Source organism: Coregonus lavaretus (genome assembly GCF_964263955.1).
Source record: "Coregonus lavaretus genome assembly, chromosome: 37".
Classification (NCBI taxonomy): domain Eukaryota; kingdom Metazoa; phylum Chordata; class Actinopteri; order Salmoniformes; family Salmonidae; genus Coregonus; species Coregonus lavaretus.
In genome coordinates this window covers 28,914,446-28,937,839 of record NC_140024.1, presented here as the reverse complement: position 1 = coordinate 28,937,839, position 23,394 = coordinate 28,914,446, and the positions used below count along the sequence as shown (strand labels likewise).

Sequence of the window (23,394 nt, the reverse complement as noted above, 5' to 3'; positions counted from 1 at the left end):
CCTTTATTGGGGGTGTCTTGCTAATTGCCTATAATTTCCACCTGTTGTCTATTCCATTTGCACAACAGCATGTGAAATGTATTGTCAATCAGTGTTGCTTCCTAAGTGAACAGTTTGATTTCACAGAAGTGTGATTGACTTGGAGTTACATTGTGTTGTTTAAGTGTTCCCTTTATTTTTTTGAGCAGTGTACTAAATGTAGCGGCTTCCTGCTACAGGTTTCCCTTTATCTGGTGCATCAGCCTGGTGCATATCCATCTGACCAAGCCAGGATAGCGTTGGTGATTTCGCTTCTCAAAGGAAAGATGCTGGATTGGACCACGGCAGTCTGGGAAGGAGAGGAGGCAGTGGCACTTCCCTACCCCACCTTTCTTACTAGGTTCAGGTCGGTGTTTGATCATCCCACGGAGGGAAAGGACGGGGGTGAGCGTCTCCTCCATCTAAAACAGAGAGAGGGGCCCGCGTCCGAGTATGCTCTGAGCTTTCGCACGGTGGCGGCGTCTTCTGGCTGGAATGAGCTTGCTCTGCACACAGCCTTCAGGAGAGGCTTACGGGAGGACATCAAGACGGAACTCGCATGTTGGGACGACGAGATGGACCTTGATACCCTCATCACCACGTCCATCCGTCTTGACGACATGTTGAGAGAGAGACGGCGTTCCCAACACCTCCCGGAGCCTCGACGCTCACCCCATCTGAGCTATGGAAGCCGCCCTGCTTCCGAGTCCTCACCCATGGAGGTGGGCAGCATCCCCTACACCACCACGGACCACAGATCTCCTGGCGGATCCCAATCTAGGCGGTATGACTCCCGTCGCCGCTCGGTGAGTATTACGTCAGCTCCTATCACAAAAACATTGTTTTTAGTTTCCATAACGGTGACTGGTTATTCCTTCTCTTCCATTTCTACCGCAATGATAGATTCCGGATCAGCGGGGAAACTTATAGATAGGGAGCTGGTCTCTGAATGGGGGTTGCCCACCGTGCCACTGCCATCTCCGCTACACGTCACTTCATTGGACAATAAACCCCTTGGATCAGGCACCATTACGCACATCACTCTCCCCATCACCATCACCATTCCCACACTTCCGGCGCACCACGAGAGCTGTCATTCCACATCGTCACGTCACCCCTTCACTGGATTGTCTTGGGATTGCCCTGGCTCAGACTACACAACTCCACCATCAATTGGATCACCAAGAGGATCCCAGCCTGGTCCACCTCATGCCGGAAAGACCTGCCTGCCGGTGGTTTGTTGTTCCACGTCAGTGGAGAGTCCGAAATACGCGCCTCCAGCCCAACATTCCATGTGAGTATGCAGATCTCTCCGATGTCTTCTCTTCATTAAACTACGTGTCTCCCTCCTCACAGGCCCTGGGACTGCACCATTAACCTGCTGGAGGGACAACAACCCCCGAAGAGTCGCATCTATCCCCTTTCCATGGCAGAGACTGAGGCAATGGAGAAGTATGAGGCGGAGACCCTGAAACAGGGGTTCATTAGACGCTCTACCTCTCCTGCTTCCGCCAGCTTCTTCTTCGTGGCCAAGAAAGACGGAGGACTGAGACCATGCATTGACTACAGGGGGCTGAACGCAGTCACCACCAGGTACCGGTACCACCTCCCTCTGGTTCCGTCGGCCATCGAGTTGGACCTGAGGAATGCCTACAACCTGATCCGAATCCGGGAAGGAGACAAGTGGAAGACTGCATTCAGTACTACCTCAGGCCACTTTGAATACTGCGTCATGCCCTACGGTCTCGCCAACGCACCTTCTGTGTTTCAGTCCTTCGTCAATGACGTGTTCCTGGACATGCTGAGTAGACAGGTGGTGGTGTACATCGACGATATCCTGATCTACTCAGCTATGTTTGAGGAGCACGTCACGGACGTCCAAGCTGTCCTACTCTGTCTCCGGGAACACAGCCTGTTGGTGAAGGGGGAGAAATGTGAATTCCATCAACATGCCATCTCCTTCCTGGGATACCGGATAAGTCCTCAGGAGGTGTTCATGGAAGGAGTGAAGATGGACGCCATCAGGTCATGGCCAGTTCCCACCACCATCAAGGGCCTACAGAGCTTCCTGGGCTTCGCTAATTTCTATCGGTGTTTCATCAGATCCTTCAGCTCCATAGCCGCCCCGCTCACCTCTCTCCTTAAGGGTGGGCCTCAGAAGCTGGCATGGAACCCTGAGGCTGACGCTGTCTTCAAGAGGCTGAAGGAGAGGTTCACCACAGCGCCCATCCTAAAACACCCAGATCCATCTCGTCCTTTCATCCTGGTGGTGGACACATCAGAGGAGGGCGTGGGTGCGGTCCTCTCTCAGCAGCACGATAAGCCAGAGAAAATGTATCCCTGTGCCTTTTTCTCCAAAAAGCTTACCCCCGTAGAGAGGAACTATGGAGTTGGAGACAGGGAGCTGTTAGCGGTGGTCCTCGCTCTGGAGGAATGGAGACACTGGCTGGAGGGTGCAATCCATCCATTCCGGATTCTTACTGACCACCGGAACTTGGAGCACATACGGGCAGAGAAACGGATGAACTCTCGTCAAGCCAGGTGGGCCCAATTTCCCACTCGCTTCCAATTTATTCTGTCCTACCGCCCAGGATACCAGAATGTGAAGGCCGACGCACTCTCCAGGATGCACCATACCGGAGAAAGGAAGGATCTGGGGGGGTCCTATCCTGCCCTCGTCTCTCATCGTTGCTCCTGTCATTTGGGATGTGGACGAAGACATCCGCCTGGCGGCTCAGGAGGACCCAGCACCTGCCAACACCCCTCCGGGGTGCGTGTATGTACCCACCAGTGTCCGTGACCGCCTGCTGATCTGGGCGCACACCACACTTACGGCAGGGTACTCTGGTATTACACGCACCCTGCATTCTCCAGCCCAAAAATACTGGTGGCCCACCTTGGCTTCTGATGTCTCCCGCTACGTCAACTCCTGTTCCGTATGTGCCCAAACGAAGACACCTCGGGCAAGGTTTCTTCCCTGGGCAGAATATGGCCAGAACTCCCTCGTTCACTCCTCCACTGGGTTCACTCCCTTCCAGTGCATCCTGGGGTACCAGCCGGCCCTGGCCACTTGGACACCCAGACCGATGCGCCCACTGTCGACGAGTGGTTCCACAGGGCCGGACAGGTCTGGGACGCCGCCCATGTCCATCTTCAGAGGGCCATTCGTCAGCAGATGGACCAAGCTGACCGCCACCGCAGTGAGGCCCCTGTATTCCAGCCTGGGGATCGTGTCTGGCTGTCCACAAAAAACCTCCCTCTCCACCTGCCCTGCAAGAAACTGAGCCCCCGGTTTGTGGGCCCGTTTAAGGTCCTCCGGCGGATAAATGAGGTATCATACCGGCTGCTCCTTCCCCCTCACTACCGTGTCTCACCCACTTTTCATGTGTCTCTCCTCAGGCCGGTGGTTCCTGGTCCTCTGGCGGATGCCGTCCCCCGGGGTACGCCTCCTCCGTCCCTGGACATTGGCGGGAGGCCGGCATGTGCGGTGAACGACCTGCTGGACTCCAGGTTCCGTGTGGGACGGCTCCATTACCTGGTGGACTGGCAGGGGTTTGGTCCTGAGGAGAGGAGCTGGGTTCCGGCTGGGGACGTTCTGGACCCCAACCTAATTCGGGACTTCCACCGCTCCTTGTCCTCGGGGTCGTCCTCCTGGCCGGCGACGTCCAGCGGCTGGAGCCGCACGTCCGGAGCTGCACGTCCGGAGCTGTGCGTCGTTGTTGCACGTCCGGAGCACATTGTTATTTCTCTTGCTCATTGTTTAGTAAACATTGACCTTGTTAATTCCTGCGTCTGCATCCTGCCTCTTCGTATACTCAGTACGCGTCACAATATAGGTGTCAGGGGTTGATGTAAGTGTGGTGTGGAAGTCAGGCGCAGGATACCGAAGCTTAGTCCAACAAAGTTTACTAGTTAACCACTAGGCAAAAATACAATAAACGGCCTCAAAAACACACAGAGGCGAGCGATTACGCAAACTGTGCGTAAACTCCAAAACAACAAACAGAGCAAACACGCAGATGCGAAAAACAACACACAACCTAACCAATACAAAACAGGCAACTTATAGAACACATAATCAGACACAAATGGACACAGGTGCAATAGACAGACAAAAGCAATCAAACATAGAAACATTCAACGGTGGCAGCTAGTACTCCGGGGACGACGAACGCCGAAGCCTGCCCGAACAAGGAGGAGGAGCAGCCTCGGCAGAATCCGTGACAGTACCCCCCCCCTTGACGCGCGGATCCAGCCGTGCGCCGACCCTGGCCTCGGGGACGGCCAGGAGGACGCGGACCCGGGCGCGTGGGATGCCCACGGTGGAACTCAGTCAGGAGGGATGGATCTAGGATGTCCCTCCTAGGCACCCAGCACCGTTCCTCCGGACCGTACCCCTCCCACTCCACGAGATACTGGAGACCACTCATCCGGCGCCTCGAGTCCAAGATGGTCCGGACCCTGTACGCCGGGGCCCCCTCGATGTCCAAAGGGGGCGGAGGGGTCTCTCCTATCTCATCTTCTTGGAGTGGGCCAGCTACCACCGGCCTGAGAAGAGACACATGGAACGAGGGGTTAATATTCTTGTAATCAATAGGCAGTTGTAACCTGTAACACACCTCGTTCAATCTTCTCAGGACTTTAAAGGGCCCCACAATCCACAGCTTGGTATTTTTTTTAAAAGAAGCTGTTGATCCTCTGTGGTTAAATTATGGCATTTTCATGGTGTAGTAGGACATTCTGAATTATTTCATTTCTTTCTGAACAGACGGCAGTTATTCTATAACTTTGGGAAATGTATTTCATTTTATCAGAGGTGCTGCAGCTCCTTCAGAACCCTTTACGCGGAGATGAGTCTGTAAGAAAATAAATTATGAAGTGCAATGCTGGAGAGATGAGAGTTGCAGGCTCATTCATGTCAATCAGAGCAGGGAGAGAGATCATAGAAAGTGAATCTCATTCTAGTTCTGTGTGCGATACGGGGGGCTGACAAAATCACTGGCTGACAAAATTCCATGACCGCCACAGCCCTATCCAGACCTCTCCGGAGTACTAGCTGCCACCGCTCTATGTTTCTTGTTTGATTGGTTTTGTCTGTTTGTCACACCTGTTTTGTGTTATGTCTCATTAGCACCCTATTTAGTTTCCTTGTTGTTAGTTAGGTGTTGTGTGTAATTGTTCCATGTCGTGTTGCTGCGCTACATGTATTTTGGTGCGCTATTTTGTGCTTTCCTCCTTGTTTGTGTTTAGGAGTAGATTACGCACTTGTTTATTGCGCCCGTTTGTATACGCCTGTGCGCGCTTTTCTCGCCTCCGGGCTGGTTTTGGATATTAATTGTGAGATCTACTAAAGTATTTTTGTTGGACTTTACTTCTGCCTCCTGCGCCTGATTCCACACCACACCTACCATAGCAACCCTTGACAGAATTACACACCATATATGGAATCAGCAGGAGCACCCACCGACATCATGGAGGAGCGTCTTCGCGGTCAAGAGGATCGAATCAACCAGATCGGGCACGCCTTGGACCGCGTAATGAACACCCTCCATCGATGGGAAACCAGCGGGGTACCCACACCCCCACCTATCGCACCATCACCATCGGACAGCCCGCCCGTCCAACTACCGGAACCCAGTGGGATTCGGCTCTCGCTCCCGAGGGCGTACGACGGCACCGCTGCCGGGTGTCAGGGGTTCCTATTACCACCATACACCCGGCGCCCTCGGGATACGAGAGCGTTTCCGCCCTCATCTCCTGTCTCACCGGCAAGGCGTTGGAGTGGGCCAACGCCGAATGGAGGGGAATAGACGCCGCCACAGTCACCTATGCGGAGTTCTCCCGCCGCTTCCGTGCTGTCTTCGACCATCCACCAGAAGGGAAGGCGGCGGGGGAGCGTCTATTCCACCTCCGACAGGGGATGAGGAGCGCTCAAGAGTTTGCGCTGGAGTTCCGGACTCTAGCGGCCGATGCAGGGTGGAATGAGAGGGCCCTCATAGACCACTTTAGATGTAGCCTTCGGGAGGACGTCCGCAGAGAGTTAGCGTGCAGGGATACTACACTAACATTTGACCAGCTGGTGGACATGGCCATTCGGCTGGACACCCTGCTCGCGACCCGCGGACGTTCCAGGTGGGGGTCTCCCATTCCACCCTCCAGCGCCTCCGAGCAGAGCCCGATGGAGCTTGGAGGTGCTGGCGCTAGAGGGAAGAGAGGAAGGAACCCGAGGGGGGCAGTCTCCTGCACCAACTGTGGCCGCGGAGGGCACACCGCGGCTAGGTGCTGGGGAGGGTCCCCTGGTGAGGGAGATGGCAGGTCACACATTGGGGAGTCCTCCCAGGTGAGTAGGCGCCCTACTTACCCAGAGCTTTCTGTCGTACACATTACATTACCTGTTTGTTTCCCACAGGTTGCACCTCGTTCCCAGCATAAGGCGCTAGTCGATTCAGGCGCAGCTGGGAATTTTGTAGATCGTAATTTCTGTGTTAAGTTAGGGATTCCCCTCCTTCCAGTCGATAAACCCTTCCCTGTACATGCCTTAGATAGTCGTCCGTTAGGATCTGGGTTAATTAGGGAGGTCACGGCGCCACTTAGGATGATGACGCAGGGGGGTCATGAGGAGACGATTCAACTCTATCTGATCGACTCTCCTGCGTATCCGGTGGTACTGGGGCTTCCCTGGTTGATTACCCATGATCCTACGATTTCGTGGCGAGAGAAGGCTCTTAAAGGGTGGTCTGCTCAGTGTGAGGGGCTATGTCTGGGTGTTTCCGTAGGGGCGACCTCGGTGGAGAGCACGAACCAGATGCCAGCACTGCACATTCCGCCTGAGTATGAGGATTTGGCACTCGTGTTTAGTAAGACCAGAGCGGCAAGGTTGCCACCTCATAGACAGGGGGATTGTGCGATAGACCTCCAGACAGGAGCTGCGCTCCCGCGGAGCCATGTGTATCCTTTGTCACAGGAGGAGAAAAGGGCAATGGAGACTTACATTGCCGAGTCTCTGAGACAGGGATACATACGGCCCTCCACTTCTCCCGCTTCCTCGAGCTTCTTTTTTGTGAAGAAAAAGGATGGAGGTTTGCGTCCGTGTATTGATTACCGCGGTCTCAATCAGGTGACTGTGAAATATAGTTATCCACTCCCGCTGATTGCGACCATGACGGAGTCATTACACGGGGCACGGTTTTTCACAAAATTGGACCTCAGGAGCGCATATAACTTGGTGCGCATTAGGGAGGGCGATGAGTGGAAGACAGCATTTAGTACTACCTCCGGCCATTACGAGTATCTCGTCATGCCATATGGGTTAATGAATGCTCCATCAGTCTTCCAATCGTTTGTAGATTAGATTTTCCGGGACATGCAGGCGCAGGGAGTAGTGGTGTACATAGATGATATTCTTGTGTACAGTTCTACTCGGGCCGAGCATGTAGCCCTGGTGCGCATGGTATTGAGGAGACTGTTGGAGCATGACCTGTATGTCAAAGCCGAGAAATGTCTGTTCTTTCAGGAGTCAGTCTCCTTTTTGGGTTACCAGTTGTCTGCGTCAGGGGTGAGAATGGAGGTGGACCGAGTGTCCGCCGTGCGTAATTGGCAAACCCCAACTACGGTTAAAGAGGTGCAGCGGTTCTTGGGTTTTGCGAATTACTACCGAAGGTTTATCCGGGGTTTTGGACAGGTGGCAGCTCCCATAACGTCTCTTCTTAAGGGGGGTCCGGTGCGCTTGCGGTGGTCGGCTGAGGCGGACAGGGCCTTTGGGAGACTGAAGGACCTGTTTACCTCGGCTCCGGTGCTGGCGCACCCGGATCCCACTTTACCCTTCCAAGTAGAGGTGGACGCGTCTGAGGCCGGTATCGGGGCAGTTCTTTCACAACGGTCCGGCACACCACCTAAGCTCCGCCAATGTGCTTTTTATTCTAAGAAGCTCAGTCCGGCGGAGCGGAACTATGACGTAGGGGACAGGGAGCTGTTAGCCGTAGTACAGGCCCTAAAGGTGTGGAGGCATTGGCTTGAGGGGGCTCAGCACCCTTTCCTTATTCTGACCGACCATCGTAACCTGGAATACATTCGGGCAGCTAGGAGACTGAATCCTCGCCAGGCTCGATGGACTATGTTTCTCGCCCGGTTTGTGTTCAAGATCACTTACATCCCTGGGTCCCAGAACGGGAAGGCAGATGCCCTGTCCCGGCGGTATGACACGGAGGAGAGGTGCGTGGAGCCCATTCCCATACTACCAGAGTCTTGTCTGGTGGCACCGGTGGTGTGGGAGGTCGATGCGGAGATCGAGCGGGCATTACGCACCGACCCTAGCCCTCCACAGTGTCCGGTGGGTCGGACGTACGTCCCGCTCGAGGTCCGGGATCGGCTGATTTATTGGGCTCACACGTCCCCCTCCTCTGGACATCCAGGTATTGGCCGGACAGTGCACTGCCTTAGTACGAAGTACTGGTGGCCAACGTTAGCCAGGGATGTGAGGGTTTATGTCTCCTCCTGCTCAGTGTGTGCCCAGTGTAAGGCGCCCAGACATTTGCCCAGGGGTAAATTACAACCCCTGCCCGTTCCACAACGACCCTGGTCTCACCTCTCGGTGGATTTTGTTACCGACCTTCCCTCCTCACAAGGGAATACCACCATCCTGGTCGTTGTGGATCGGTTCTCGAAGGCCTGTCGTCTCCTTCCCATGCCGGGTCTTCCTACTGCCCTACAGACCGCTGAGGCTCTATTTACTCACGTCTTCCGGCATTACGGGGTACCCGAGGATATAGTGTCCGATCGAGGCCCCCAGTTTACCTCCAGGGTCTGGAGAGCCTTTATGGAACGGTTGGGGGTCTCGGTGAGCCTTACCTCGGGTTACCACCCGGAGAGTAATGGGCAGGTCGAACGAGTCAACCAGGATGTGGGTAGGTTTCGGAGGTCATATTGTCAGGGCCGGCCGGAGGAGTGGGCGAGATATGTGCCCTGGGCCGAGATGGCACAGAACTCTCTCCGCCACTCCTCCACGAGACTAACCCCTTTCCAGTGTGTGTTAGGGTACCAGCCGGTTCTGGCACCTTGGCATGAGAGCCAGATCGAGGCCCCTGCTGTGGATGAGTGGGTGCGGCGCTCGGAGGAGACGTGGAACGCTGCACACGTCCATCTGCAGCGAGCCATCCGTCGACAGAAGACGAGCGCCGACCTACACCGCAGTGAGGGGCCAGTGTACGCACCTGGAGATCGAGTCTGGCTCTCAACCAGAAACCTGCCCCTCCGCCTGCCCTGCCGGAAGCTGGGTCGGCGGTTTGTGGGGCCTTTTAAAGTCCTGAGGAGATTGAACGAGGTGTGTTACAGGTTACAACTGCCCATTGATTACAAGAATATTAACCCCTCGTTCCATGTGTCTCTCCTCAGGCCGGTGGTAGCTGGTCCACTCCAGGACTTTGAGATTGAGGAGACTCCTCCGCCCCCGTTGGACATCGAGGGGGCTCCGGCGTACACTGTTCGGACCATCCTGGATTCGAGACGCCGGATGGGGGGTCTCCAATATCTCGTGGAGTGGGAGGGGTACGGTCCGGAGGAGCGGTGCTGGGTGCCGAGGAGGGACATTCTGGATCCGTCCCTGCTGACCGAATTCCATCGTGGTCATCCTACGCGCCCTGCTCCGCGTCCTCCTGGTCGTCCCCGAGGCCGGGGGCGGTGCACGGCTGGAGCCCCGCGTCAAGGGGGGGGTACTGTCACGGTTTCGGCCGAGGCGGCCCCTCCTCCTTGTTCGGGCAGGTTTCGGCGGTCGTCGTCTCCGGAGTACTAGCTGCCACCGCTCTATGTTTCTTGTTTGATTGGTTTTGTCTGTTTGTCACACCTGTTTTGTGTTATGTCTCATTAGCACCCTATTTAGTTTCCTTGTTGTTAGTTAGGTGTTGTGTGTAATTGTTCCATGTCGTGTTGCTGCGCTACATGTATTTTGGTGCGCTATTTTGTGCTTTCCTCCTTGTTTGTGTTTAGGAGTAGATTACGCACTTGTTTATTGCGCCCGTTTGTATACGCCTGTGCGCGCTTTTCTCGCCTCCGGACTGGTTTTGGATATTCATTGTGAGATCTACTAAAGTATTTTTGTTGGACTTTACTTCTGCCTCCTGCGCCTGATTCCACACCACACCTACCATAGCAACCCTTGACATTCAGACACCGGACAAGGCCCAAATCCCCATCATTCGCATGAAGAAGAGACAGAGATATAGGGGTCATAGGTCGGGGTGCCTTGTAAGAATCCAATGGCGAGTGGGTAATCCGCCTTTACCATCCGTCCTATTAGCCAACGTGCAATCATTGGATAATAAACTGGATGAGCTCCGATCAAGACTATCCTACCAACTAGACATTAAAAACTGTAATATCTCATGTTTCACGAGTCCTGGCTGAACGACGACATGGATAACATACAGCTGGCTGGGTTTTCTGTGCATCGGCAAGATAGAACAGCTGGTTCCGGTAAGACAAGGGGTGGCGGTCTGTGTATACTTGTCAATAACAGCTGGTGCACGAAATCTAATATTAATGAAGTCTCGAGGTAGAGTATCTCATGACAAGCTGTAGATCACATTATTTACCAAGAAAGTTTTCATCTATATTTTTCGTAGCTGTCTATTTACCACCACAAACTGATGCTGGCACTAAGACCGCACTCAACGAGCTGTATAAGGCCATAAGCAAACAGGAAAATGCTCACCCAGAGGCGGCGCTCCTAGTGGCCGGGGACTTTAATGCAGGGAAACTTAAATCTGTTTTAACTCATTTCTACCAGCATGTTACATGTGCAACCAGAGGGAAACAAATTCTAGAACACCTTCACGCGTACAAAGCTCTCCCTCGCCCTCCATTTGGCAAATCTGACCATAACTCTATATTCTCCTGATTCCTGCTTACAAGCAAAAACTAAAGCAGGAAGTACCAGTGACTTGCTCGATACGGAAGTCGTCAGATGACGCAGATGCTAAGCTACAGGAGAGTTTTGCTAGCACAGACTGGAATATGTTCCGGGATTCTTCCGATTGCATTGAGGAGTACACCACATCAGTCACTGGCTTCATCAATAAGTGCATCGATGACGTCATCCCCACAGTAACCGTACGTACATACCCCAACCAGAAACCATGGATTACAGGCAACATCCACACTGAGCTAAAGGGTAAAGCTGCCGCTTTGAAGGAGCGGGACTCTAACCCGGACGCTTATAAGAAATCCTGCTATGCCCTCCGATGAACCATCAAACAGGCAAAGCGTCAATACAGGACTAAGATTGAATCCTATTACACCAGCTCCGACGCTCGTCGGATGTGGCAGGGCTTGCAAACTATTACGGACTACAAAGGGAAGCACAGCCGCGAGCTGCCCAGTGACAAGCAACACTGAAGCATGCATGAGAGCACCAGCTGTTCCGGACGACTGTGTGATCACGCTCTCCATTGCCGATGTGAGTAAGACCTTTAAACAGGTCAACATTCACAAGGCCGCAGGGCCAGACGGATTACCAGGATGTGTACTCTACGCGTGCACTGACCAACTGGCAAGTGTCTTCACTGACATTTTCAACCTGTCCCTGACCGAGTCTGTAATACCAACATGTTTCAAGCAGACCACCATAGTCCCTGTGCCCAAGAACACCAAGGTAACCTGCCTAAATGACTACCGACACGTAGCACACACGTATGTAGCCATGAAGTGCTTTGAAAGTCTGGTCATGGCTCACATCAACACCATTATCCCAGAAACCCTAGACCCACTCCAATTTGCATACCGCACCAACAGATCCACAGATGATGCAATCTCTATCGCACTCCACACTGCCCTTTCCCATCTCGACAAAAGGAACACCAGTGTGAGAATGCTATTCATTGACTACAGCTCAGCGTTCAACACCATAGTGCCCTCAAAGCTCATCACTAAGCTAAGGACCCTGGGACTAAACACCTCCCTCTGCAACTGGATCCTGGACATCCTGACGGGCCGCCCCCAGGTGATAAGGGTAGGTAACAACACATCTGCCACGCTGATCCTCAACACGGGGGCCCCTCAGGAGTGCGTGCTCAGTCCCCTCCTGTACTCCCCGTTCACCCACGACTGCATGGCCAAGCATGACTCCAACACCATCATTACATTTGCTGACGAAACAGTGGTAGGCCTGATCACCGAAAACGATGAGACAGCCTATAGGGAGGAGGTCAGAGACCTGGCCGTGCGGTGGCAGGACAACAACCTCTCCCTCAACGTGCGCAAGACAAAGTAGCTGATCATGGACTACACGAAAAGGAGGGCCGAACACGCCCCCATTCACATCGACGGGGCTGTAGTGGAGCGGGTCGAGAGTTTCAATTTCCTTGGTGTCCACATCACCAACAAACTGTAATGGTCCAAACACACCAAAACAGTCGTGAAGAGGGCACGACAAAGCCTTTTCCCCCTCAGGAGACTGAAAAGATTTGTCATGGGTTCCCAGATCCTCAAAAAGTTCTACAGCTGCACCATCGAGAGTACCCTGACCAGTTGCATCAGCGCCTGGCATGGCAACTGCTCGCTACAGAAGGTAATGCATACGGCCCAGTACATCACTGGGGCCAAGCTTCATGCCATCCAGGACCTACAGTATATACTATGCGGTGTCAGAGGAAGGCCCAAAAAATTGTCAAAGACTCCAGTCACCCAAGTCATAGACTGTTCTCTCTGCTACCGCACGGCAAGCGGTACCAGAGCACCAAGTCTAGGTCCAAAAGGCTCCTTATCAGCTTCTATCCCCAAGCCATAAGACTGCTGAACAATTAAATCAAATGGCCACCCAGACTATTTACATTGACCCCCCTCCTGCTGCTACTCGTTGTTTATTATCTGTGCATAGTCACTTTACCTCTACCTATATGTACAAATTACCTCAACTAACCTGTACCCCCGCAAATTGACTCGGTACCGGTAACCCCTGTAAATAGCCTCATTATTGTATTGTGTTCCTTTTTATTTTATTAAATTTTTTACTTTTGTTTATTTAGTAAATATTTTCTTAACTCTATTTCTTGAACTGCATTGTTGGTTAAGGGCTTGTAAGTAAGCATTTCACGGTAAGGTCTACATCTGTTGTTGTATTCGGCGATGTGACAAATAAAATTTGATTTGATTTGAAATTACATACTTTATTAGGGTTGTCATGATGCCAAACTATTACCCACAAAACAATGCCAAGCCAGAGTGTCATGATACCGAGTAGTATCACGATACCACGGCAAAACTTTTTGTCACTGATATTCACATCTCGCATCAATATAACACTGAATTTTACCTTGCACTGTTCACAAACTGTATACAGTCGTGTTAAAACGTTTTGAGAATGAAAATTAATATTAATTTTCACAAAGTCTGCTGCCTCCGTTTTTATGATGGCAATTTGCATATACTCCAGAATGTTATGAAGAGTGATCAGATGAATTGCAATTAATTGCAAAGTCCCTCTTTGCCATGAAAAGGTACTTAATCCCAAACAAACATTTGCACTGCATTTCAGCCCTGCCACAAAAGGACCAGCTGACATCATGTCAGTGATTCTCTCATTAACACAGGTGAGAGTGTTGACGAGGACAAGGCTGGAGATCACTCTGTCATGCTAATTGAGTTAGAATAACAGACTGGAAGCTATAAAAGGATGGTGGTGCTTGAAATCATTGTTCTTCCTCTGTTAACCATGGTTACCTGCAAGGAAACACGTGCTGTCATCATTGCTTTGCACAAAAAGGGCTTCACAGGAAAGGGATATTGCTGCTAGTAAGATTGCACCTAAATCAACGATTTATCGGATCATCAAGAACTTCAAGGAGAGAGGTTCAATTGTTGTAAAGAAGGCTTCAGGGCGCCCAAGAAAGTCCAGCAAGCGCCAGGACCATCTCCTAAGAGCGTCTGCTAAATGACTAAAATGTAAATGTAAATGTTGATTCAGCTGCGGGATTGGGGCACCACCAGTGCAGAGCTTGCTCAGGAATGGCAACAGGCAGGTGTGAGTGCATCTGCACGCACAGTGAGGCAAAGACTTTTGGAGGATGGCCTAGTGTCAAGAAGGGCAGCGAGGAAGCCACTTATCTTCAGGAAAAACATCAGGGACAGACTGATATTCTGCAAAATGTACAGGGATTGGACTGCTGAGGACTGGGGTAAAGTCATTTTTTCTGATGAATCCCCTTTCCGATTGTTTGGGGCATCCGGAAAAAAGCATGTCCGGAGAAGACAAGGTGAGCGCTACCATCAGTCCTGTGTCATGCCAACATTAAAGCATCCTGAGACCATTCATGTGTGGAGTTTCTTCTCAACCAAGGGAGTGGGCTCACTCACAATTTTGCCAAAGAACACAGCCATGAATAAAGAATGGTACCAACACATCTTCAGAGAGCAACTTTTCCCAACCATCCAGGAACAGTTTGGTGACGAACAATGCCTTTTCCAGCATGATGGAGCACCTTGCCATAAGGCAAAAGTGATAACTAAGTGGCTCTGGGAACAAAACATCTACATTTTGGGTCCATGGCCAGGAAACTCCCCAGACCTTAATCCCATTGAGAACTTGTGGTCAATCGTCAAGAGGTGGATGGACAAACAAAAACCCACAAATTCTGACAAACTCCAAGCATTGATTATGCAAGATGTCAGGATGTGGCCCAGAAATTAATTGACAGCATGCCAGGGCGGATTGCAGAGGTCTTGAAAAAGAAGGGTCAACACTGCAAATATTGACTCTTTGCATAAACTTAATGCAATTGTCAATAAAAGCCTTTGACACTTATGGAATGCTTGTAATTATACTTCAGTATACCATAGTAACAAAAATATCTAAAAACACTGAAGCAGCAAACTTTGTGAAGACCAATACTTGTGTCATTCTCAAAACTTTTGACCACGACTGTACATAAGCCTGTGGTAGCTGCTGTGGTTGTGGGATTGGTGGTTACAGTGTCTGCAGTGGTCTCTGGAGCCCAGACTGTCCCGTCTCTAGACCCTCTCCCCTCTCTGAGTGGTGAGAGTGGTGGGAATACTAGACCAAAAGTGTGGCATAAACATTTGCCTAGAGCAAAAGTCTAGAATACAAAATGTGTCCAAAATTAGATTTTCTTTGTCTTGTAACAGGCACAAATACGAATGGCTCCATTCAGGCTATAGAAAGACAGATCCACTCTGATTCTGTAGCTCCACCTCAGCTTGTCACTCCAATATCGTTAAAGTGGAACTGAGAGCGTTTTAGCAACATGAAATCTTAATAAAAATCTGTTCATATAAACCCCAAGGAAGAATATGTCACCTTTTTTTTCTGACAAGCGAGTGCCTAGATATGGTCATTTTCACATTTTCATAAATTCATAGAATGTTTGGGAATGATGTAGAGTAAGGTATTTGTGAAGATTCTATATCAATATAGAGTGGGAAAGCGGCCGTGCGTTTGGACAATTAATAGACACTGCAGTAAATAAAACCTAATAAAAACATTGTCCAGGACCAGAGTCTACGCAGACAAGTGCGTCATAGCCAAACAGAGTTACAGTAGGCCTTTATGCAAATAAGCCATTTGCCACACGGCCCTGCCATCATTCACTTTGAACTGGACTGTGAGTTTACAGGCAGTAGCAACAGAGCGACTTTTAGATCATTAGAAAGCATTCGCCAAAAGCCACAAAATACACCTGAATGGATTTCTGCAAATATGTTAATACCATCATTGCCCTTGCTAGTTTGATTGTATTGACATTCCCAGCCTTAGTTACATTTGTCCTGTTTCGTCAAACAATATTGAGTAATTGAAACTGAAACAGTGCATCCCGATTAGGTGGAGGCAGCAAACAATGTACCAGGCCAGCTGTGATTTACAACCTGATAGATATATTTTTTGGACTACCAAGAAATGTATTGGTGAATTATATTAATCATGCATTGAACTGCATCCATCTATTCTCCCAACAATGTATGTCATGGAATTTTGAGTGAAACAGAACCTATTTTTAAAACCTCTTATAAAGTTGGTTGTGTAGCATGAACTGGGAATTTGATATGTTTTACTGATATTATGATTGTCTGTTTGTTTCATATTTGCAAAGAAGTTAAAACAATGTCAGTTCCACTTTAAGGCCCCAATTAAATCACCTACATATAAAGAAAACTGCACTGCAGGTTAACTCAGAATGAACACAAGCTGTTCATCTCATGGAATTTGTGAAAGGAGATCGACACAAAACCATTCCTGTCCTTATAATTAAAACTAGCTTAAACAATCCGAATGAATCCCCCCCAAAATGATCCTATTATGTGCAATTGACTTGGAACCTAATTTCGTTGAAGAAGAAAAAAATAGATGCTTTTGTCTTTCCAGTCATTTTAAAAGTGTGCACTTTTCCTTCTCTGTTCCAGCACCCAGCCATAAGGGTTCATGTCCAGTTGGAGCATGTCCATGATCCATGGGTCTCCCTGGGCCCCCTCAATGAACTCCTCCAGGGTGATGTGACCTGCATGGGCCATCACAACAGAAAGGTTGTTCAGAAAACAAGGCAGACGGTGGGCAGAAAACAAGGCAGACAGCGGGCAGACATACAGACGGACGGGAAGTTTCTGTGCAGGCCTACAGCACACCTGGACAAGCAGACCAGGGCCACGTTCAGTAGGAAAACGTTGTGGAACGTTGCAGATAAACATGTCATAAATACAGCTGACATGACTACATGTAGAAGAAAACATGAGGGATTTCAAAACATATTTATATCTGATTGTTCCACAACGTTGTGCTCTGCTGAATTCGCCCCAATACTGCACATAATGTAAATATAAAGACTCTGAGTAAAGTGGCTCCATGCACCTACCGTCCCCGTCCACATCCACGGTCTTCAGTATTCTCTCGCACACTTCATTCACCGACAGCTGCATACCCTCCTGCTCTCTCTTGGACGTCTTCTTTAAGTGATATATACTCTAGGGGGGAAATGAATAAATAAAAAGTGTGTGACCAATACATACAGTCAATGGTTACAAATAATTTGCGCCAAAATAATTGACAAGGTAAGTGGGCCTAAAAACCTTTACTATAGATAGGCCTAACTTATATCAATGGAACCTGTTTGCAGTTGTGCATTCACACAACGTTTTTACACGTCAGAGTTGTTTTAGATTTGTTATTTAAACCACACCTCATGCCAAAAGTAGCCTACACACACACACACACACACACACACACAGAATTGGGTCATCAGAATTGTTCAAAGTTAGCCGTCTGACCAGAAATGTTTAACTCATTAACTGATTGTCTGCTTCGGCTTATTCATCACCACTGAAGAAGACCCTCCCATAAGACCCTTGGGTAATTGAATCACTAGACACCGTAGTGACCTTGTGGAATCCTCAGGTGACCTTCACTGGGTGCTTACATCAATAATAGCTCGCAGTTCCGTCCTATCCACGTGGCCGTTGCCGTCCTTATCGTAAACTTTAAATGACCAGCGTAATTTGTGCTCCAAGTCCCCCCGGAAAACAAGATTCAAGGCTGCCACAAACTCCAGGAAATCAATGGTGTTATCCTGAAAAGACAAATTGAAAACAATCGTTTTTTCCCCCCTAAACTTAGAAAAACGGTGTGCCCGTGTTCATTTGCACGGATATAGAAAACTGCAAAACTCAGAAACATATACAATAGGCTATCTCACCCCATTCTTGTCGAAAGCTCGAAACATGCTCTCCGCATACTCCGAGACTTCCCCAGTTGGGTCGATGCCAAAAAAACGCTTGAACTCGTGGATAAATAAAACACCGCTCGGGCACTCCGTCACAAACTTTTTGTACATGTCCTGGAGCGCCTTGACGTTGATCTCCGGGTCGTTCTGCTCCTTCTGGTGCGTCTGTCCCATGTTCGGCGGGCAGGTGGTCAGCGGAGCGTCGTCCTCGGTGCTGAAACTCATCGGTTCTGAGTCTCTGCAGTAGGCTTACTAAAAGAGGCCATTGACAAAGAGGAGGGGCTCCCGAGTTGGTGTCAACAATTAGGAAGGACTCGATCATGAAAGCACTTGAACCGATAAGAGGTTGGACACAGAGGCTTCACTAATGTTCATGTCAGGTGACTTGGAGCAGCTTTAGAACAGGAATTATGTCAGACAGGTTTCCCCAGGCCCCAAGGGTCGTGAATTGATAAGTGTATGGTACCCTAGCCGATAGACCCTGTATATACCCTCATGTCAGCTTGTCCTGAACAGTATTCAAGATAATGCCTACCTAGACACTCTCTCCTCAATTCAAATGATCATACAACTCCCCAAATTCTTTAATTAATTTGAAATGGAATTCATTAAATTCCCTAAGAAATAAAACTAAATCTAGTACCCATGATAAACTTAAACCACTATTTAATGAGCCTGTACCATCCCATCTCGTTCTTTCTAGTGATTCTATTTCTATGAGGTCAAGACCGTCTTGACAGCATAGAAATAGAATCAGTAGAAAACACAAAGCCCCTCAGATCCCGTTAATGTGACTGGTAAAGTCCCTCAATATGTGGTTCTCATCCTATGGTTCATTAACTGTCTTTCACTGTGGAACCATGGAGCTGCTGATCAACCAATCACTATGAAGGAATCGTCCATAACCAATGGTCCATGGATTATGCCAGAGGACATCCATTACTGCCATGTAAGCATTTCACATCAAAACACTCTTACATTAGATGAACCTGAGCTTAGAAAACAATTGTCCTTAAAGGGGTTCCCAGCTTGATGCCCGCAAATCTTCTTAGAACAGAACATCTTAACATAACAGAGAAGTCAATTAGTTGAGTGAGTGCCAGGCCTTTTACAACTAGCCTGGGTCATTTTCATTAGGCACCAAATGGAACAAAACAGATTGAAACAGGGAGGGACAGCCTGAACTTGTCCACTAAGAAACGCTCGTTTTCATTTTCTGTTGTAAAACGTTTTACTACGTCAACTACAGTGTGCCCTAATGAATACAACCTAGGCCATCCATAGCACAACAAGGTTGATAGTCATTTATATCCAGTGGTCACACACACATTTGAAGTTCAAACGTCAAGCACCATTTGTTTTCTGGTATAATAACAGAGAAATGCAACACATCAATTACTGTAGGAGCAAAAAGCATGTGTCTCTCATCTTACCCTAAGAGCCACCATCCAATCAGTCTGTTCATCAATTCATCAACAAGCCCAAAGAAAAGCTAGATGGTTATCACCAATACCAACTGTTGAGATTGTTGAGATACTGACTCCAACTGTTGTGACACTCACAACAACTGTTGAAACAATGACTCCAACTGTTGAGACACTGACTCCAACTGTTGAGACACTGACAACAACTGTTGAGACACTGACTCCAACTGTTGAGACACTGACTCCAACTGTTGAGACACTGACTCCAACTGTTGAGACACTGACTCCAACTGTTGAGACACTGATTCCAGCTGTTGAGACACTGATTCCAACTGTTGAGACACTGACTCCAACTGTTGAAACACTGATTCCAAATGCTGAGACACTGATTCCAACTGTTGAGATACTGACTCCAACTGTTGAGACACTGATTCCAGCTGTTGAGATTCTGACTCCAACTGTTGAGACACTGATTCCAACTGTTGAGACACTGATTCTAACTGTTGAGTTACTGACTCCAACTGTTGAGACACTGATTCCAGCTGTTGAGATTCTGACTCCAACTGTTGAGACGCTGATTCCAGATTAGTTGGCAAAGACAATAACACAGCTAATGTGACTGAATGCTGAAACATTCAGGTAGGTTAGCTACCCAAGCTAGGAACCTCATATGCTATACAAAACATTCTTACACAGATTTGACTGTAAATTGCACATACATGTCGTGATCCACGTCAAAACTGTAATGTAGGTTTAAACACTTTGAACTGAGATGCACTTATAAGGCCATGGCCAGATTGAGCTCCATGTCTGTCCTTACTCCTTAATCAGTCTCAATGTTGTTTTTCCTGGACTGGATGTCTCCCCAGGTGAAGCTAAGAGGCTCTCGGCCATGCTAGATTTGTAGATGGAAGACTTGTATATCAAGCTCCCTAATGGGATTGTGGCAATGCCAGGCTAATGCATCAGGCTAGGCTACACTGAGCTAAAGAGAAGATAAAGCAAACCTGGGTCATATTCATTAGGGCACACTGTAGCAAAACAAGCGCTTCTTATTGGACAAGCTCAGATAGTACCTCCCAGTTTCAAACAGTTTTCTTCCGTTTCATGCCTAGTGAATGCGACTCTGTATGTTTTCCAGTGTGTCAGTCCATAATAAGGGAAGCCTATCAAGCATCTCCCACTGGGCAAAAACTGTTTGCATCAACGTTGTTCCCACGTATTTTCAACCAAAGAATTCAATCTGATGACGTTGAATCAATGTGGGAAACTGATTGGATTTGCAAAAAGTTATCAACGTAAGGCAACTTCTTTTATTTTTTCACCCAACTTTTAACCTAAATCCAATGACATAGTGACATTTTTTGTTGATTTCACGTTGAATTCACATTACAGTTTTTTCCAACTGCTTACACACGTTTTCAAAACGATGTCTCCTTTTTTCAAAACTCTACACACAATTCCCAAAACTGCACACACAAAATGCAAAATGCCTCACATCTCCTTCAAAATGTAACACTGCATTCAAAATGCCATAAACACATGTCAGAATGAAGTTTTCTCTTGCCAAACATCGAGGGAAGTATCTCCTAGCATGGCGTATCCAACCTTGGACAGAGGCAACCTCTATGTCCCCACATGCGTCCTCCATTGCCTGGAGAAGCGGCATGCGGGCATAGGGTTGGCAATCATACACTTTCCAGCGCCAGGCTGAGAAGAATTCCTCTATGGGATTTAGAAAAGGTGAATATGGGGGTAGGTACAAAACTACAAATTGTGGATGGGTGGCAAACCAGTTTTGGACCAGAACAGCCCGGTGAAAACTAACATTGTCCCATGTAACCACAAATCTAGCAGGCTCCTGATCTGGATCAGGGACAAGCATTGTGTAAATTGCATCCAGAAAAGTGAGCATATGGCCGGTGTTGTACGGACCCAGTGTGGCATTGTGATGGAGGACCCCGTTTTGAGTGATGGCAGCACACATAGTTATATTACCCCCACGCTGTCCAGGGACATTGGTAATTGGCCTCTGTCCTATTACATTTCTTCCGCGGCACCTGGTTTTGGTGAGGTTGAAGCCAACCTCATCCACATAAATACATTTACATGGGCATCCATCTCCAATACTCTCTGTAACAGACAAAAGGATATACAGATGAGTAAATATGGTATGTCTGAAGTACTGGAAGTAGTGTTGCATACATACCTCTACAAAGTCATGTCGCAGATTCTTGACTCTGTCAGAGTTTCTCTCAAATGGCACCCTGTAAAGTTGTTTCATCGTCACTTGGTGCCATTGGAGGATGCGTTGTATGGTCGACAGGCTTACAGCATTGATGTTGTTAAATATGGTGTCATTATTCAAGATATGTTCTCTTATCTCTCAAATCCTAATTGCATTGTTGGCCAAAACCATATTTATAATTGCAGTCTCTTGTACATCTGTAAACAAGCGTCCTCGTCCTCCATGATGTATTTGCCTTTCCACTCTGTACAAAATTCAAACACAGTATGTGTTCAGCATAGGAACTGTAAACAATGTACACAAAAATGTTGTAGTACAGCATGATAACCAACCTCATTCATTCAATGCAGTGCAGTAAATGGATGGCTTAGAGTTACAAATGTTTATGCAATACTATGCAGTCATACGTATTTTACAGTACATTACTGTAATGCTAAAATAGTCATTAGATAGTTTCATACCTGTTCTCATTTCTGAAGGTTCGAATTATGGACGCCACTGTAAATCGACTCAAGTTGGGCTGGACTCTCAGTCCAGCCTCTCTCATGGTCAAACCGTGGTTGATCACATGATCAACAAGTGTTGCCCTAATCTCATCAGAGATGGCTCTCCTTCCTTCTCTTCTTTGCCCTCGTCCTCGTCCTCTTCCTCTTCCTCTTCCTCTTCCTCCTACTCCTCCTCCTCCTCTTCCAACTATTCGTCTTTGAATTTGTCCTCGTTGTTGTCCCCTGCCTCTCCCTCCTACTCCTCTTGCTCTCTGTCCATTGTTGGCATCCATTGATCAAAACAGTCCTATACTACAGTAAAGCAGTGATTGGTTAGTGATCAGTTAAGCAATTAGTGTTTGCACATGTGAGGAGTGTGTGCGTATCCTGGTGAATAAGTGTAGCATTTTGATTGGTTGTGTTTGGAAAAGGAAAGCAAGTCACTTCCTGTTAGATTTTTGTGTTTTAGGTAGAGAATTGTATGTAGTGTTTTGAAAAAAGTGTTTTATGCAATTGACAACTGAGTCAAAGGCTGAGAAATAGCTTATGGTTTTGGAGATTTGGTGTGTAGTTTTGCACTTTGAGTGAGAGGTTTCAAAAATCGTGTGACATGAAAATATTTTGTGTGTAAGCAGTTGGAAAAAACTGTAAGTACATTACTCAAGGGCACATTGACAGATTTCTTACCTAGTCGTCTCGGGGATTCAAACCAGCGGCCTTTTCGGGTTACTAACCCAACACTCTTAACCGCTAGGCTACATTCAATAGTTGTTTGTTATCCATTTCATAATTGGTACAATAGTTCTCATTTCATAGTGGCAGGCTGGCAGGAATCCACCAGTTGATCCAAATAAAAAATTACATTGGAGAAATTTGGTAAGGTGTGGATAAGGTAAGCCATTAGCCCAAATCTCATTAAAGTATTTATAAGACATATTAGACCGACCTTCCCCTGTATTCAATAGTAAAATTACTTTTATTTACTGTGGAATTTCAAAGTTATACCTCCTAAACCACATTTTGCCTATTCATTCTCTATGACTACCTCTGACCATAGTTAAAAAGACAGCACAAACAGATCTGGGACCAGGCTACCCTTTCCACTCACATGTGAAAGGCACAACATAGTAGCCTAGCATAGCTGGTTTGTTTGTTTGGCCTGCGTAGCAAAACTCTTGTGGATTAACCATCACCTTGGGTTTCGGATCTCGAATGCAGTTAAACTGGCTTGACCTCTCTCCCTATCTCTACCCCCATGATAGATGCCACGTGTGCACTGAGCCTAGCTACGTTCGGTCCCCAATGCAATAACAGTATATCACTACTGACCCTGGAACTGTCCCTGTACATGGCGTCTTACTTTCTTGTGTTCTTCTTGTTTCTTATTTTAATTTATTGTGTCTTTTTGTTCTACCTTGTGTTATTTTTAGTGCTACATTGATATTAATCACTGCGTTGATGCGTTTGGAGCTCGCAAGAAAGGCATTTCACTGTATTGTGCACGT

General features: G+C 48.3%; 1 protein-coding gene across 1 annotated transcript; it reads right to left on the bottom strand.

The window, feature by feature from the left end:
- Positions 1 to 16,389: 16,389 nt before the first annotated feature.
- LOC311111442 (guanylyl cyclase-activating protein 2-like) lies at positions 16,390 to 17,909 on the bottom strand (the record flags this gene model as incomplete). The annotated part of the gene is made up of 4 exons (XM_084154163.1): positions 17,706 to 17,909; positions 17,430 to 17,579; positions 16,869 to 16,977; positions 16,390 to 16,517 (listed from the first exon to the last, which is right to left on the bottom strand). Exons 1-4 carry the CDS (start codon positions 17,904 to 17,906, stop codon positions 16,390 to 16,392), a joined length of 588 nt encoding a protein of 195 aa, XP_084010289.1. The 5' UTR covers positions 17,907 to 17,909.
- Between the last annotated feature and the right edge of the window lie 5,485 nt (positions 17,910 to 23,394).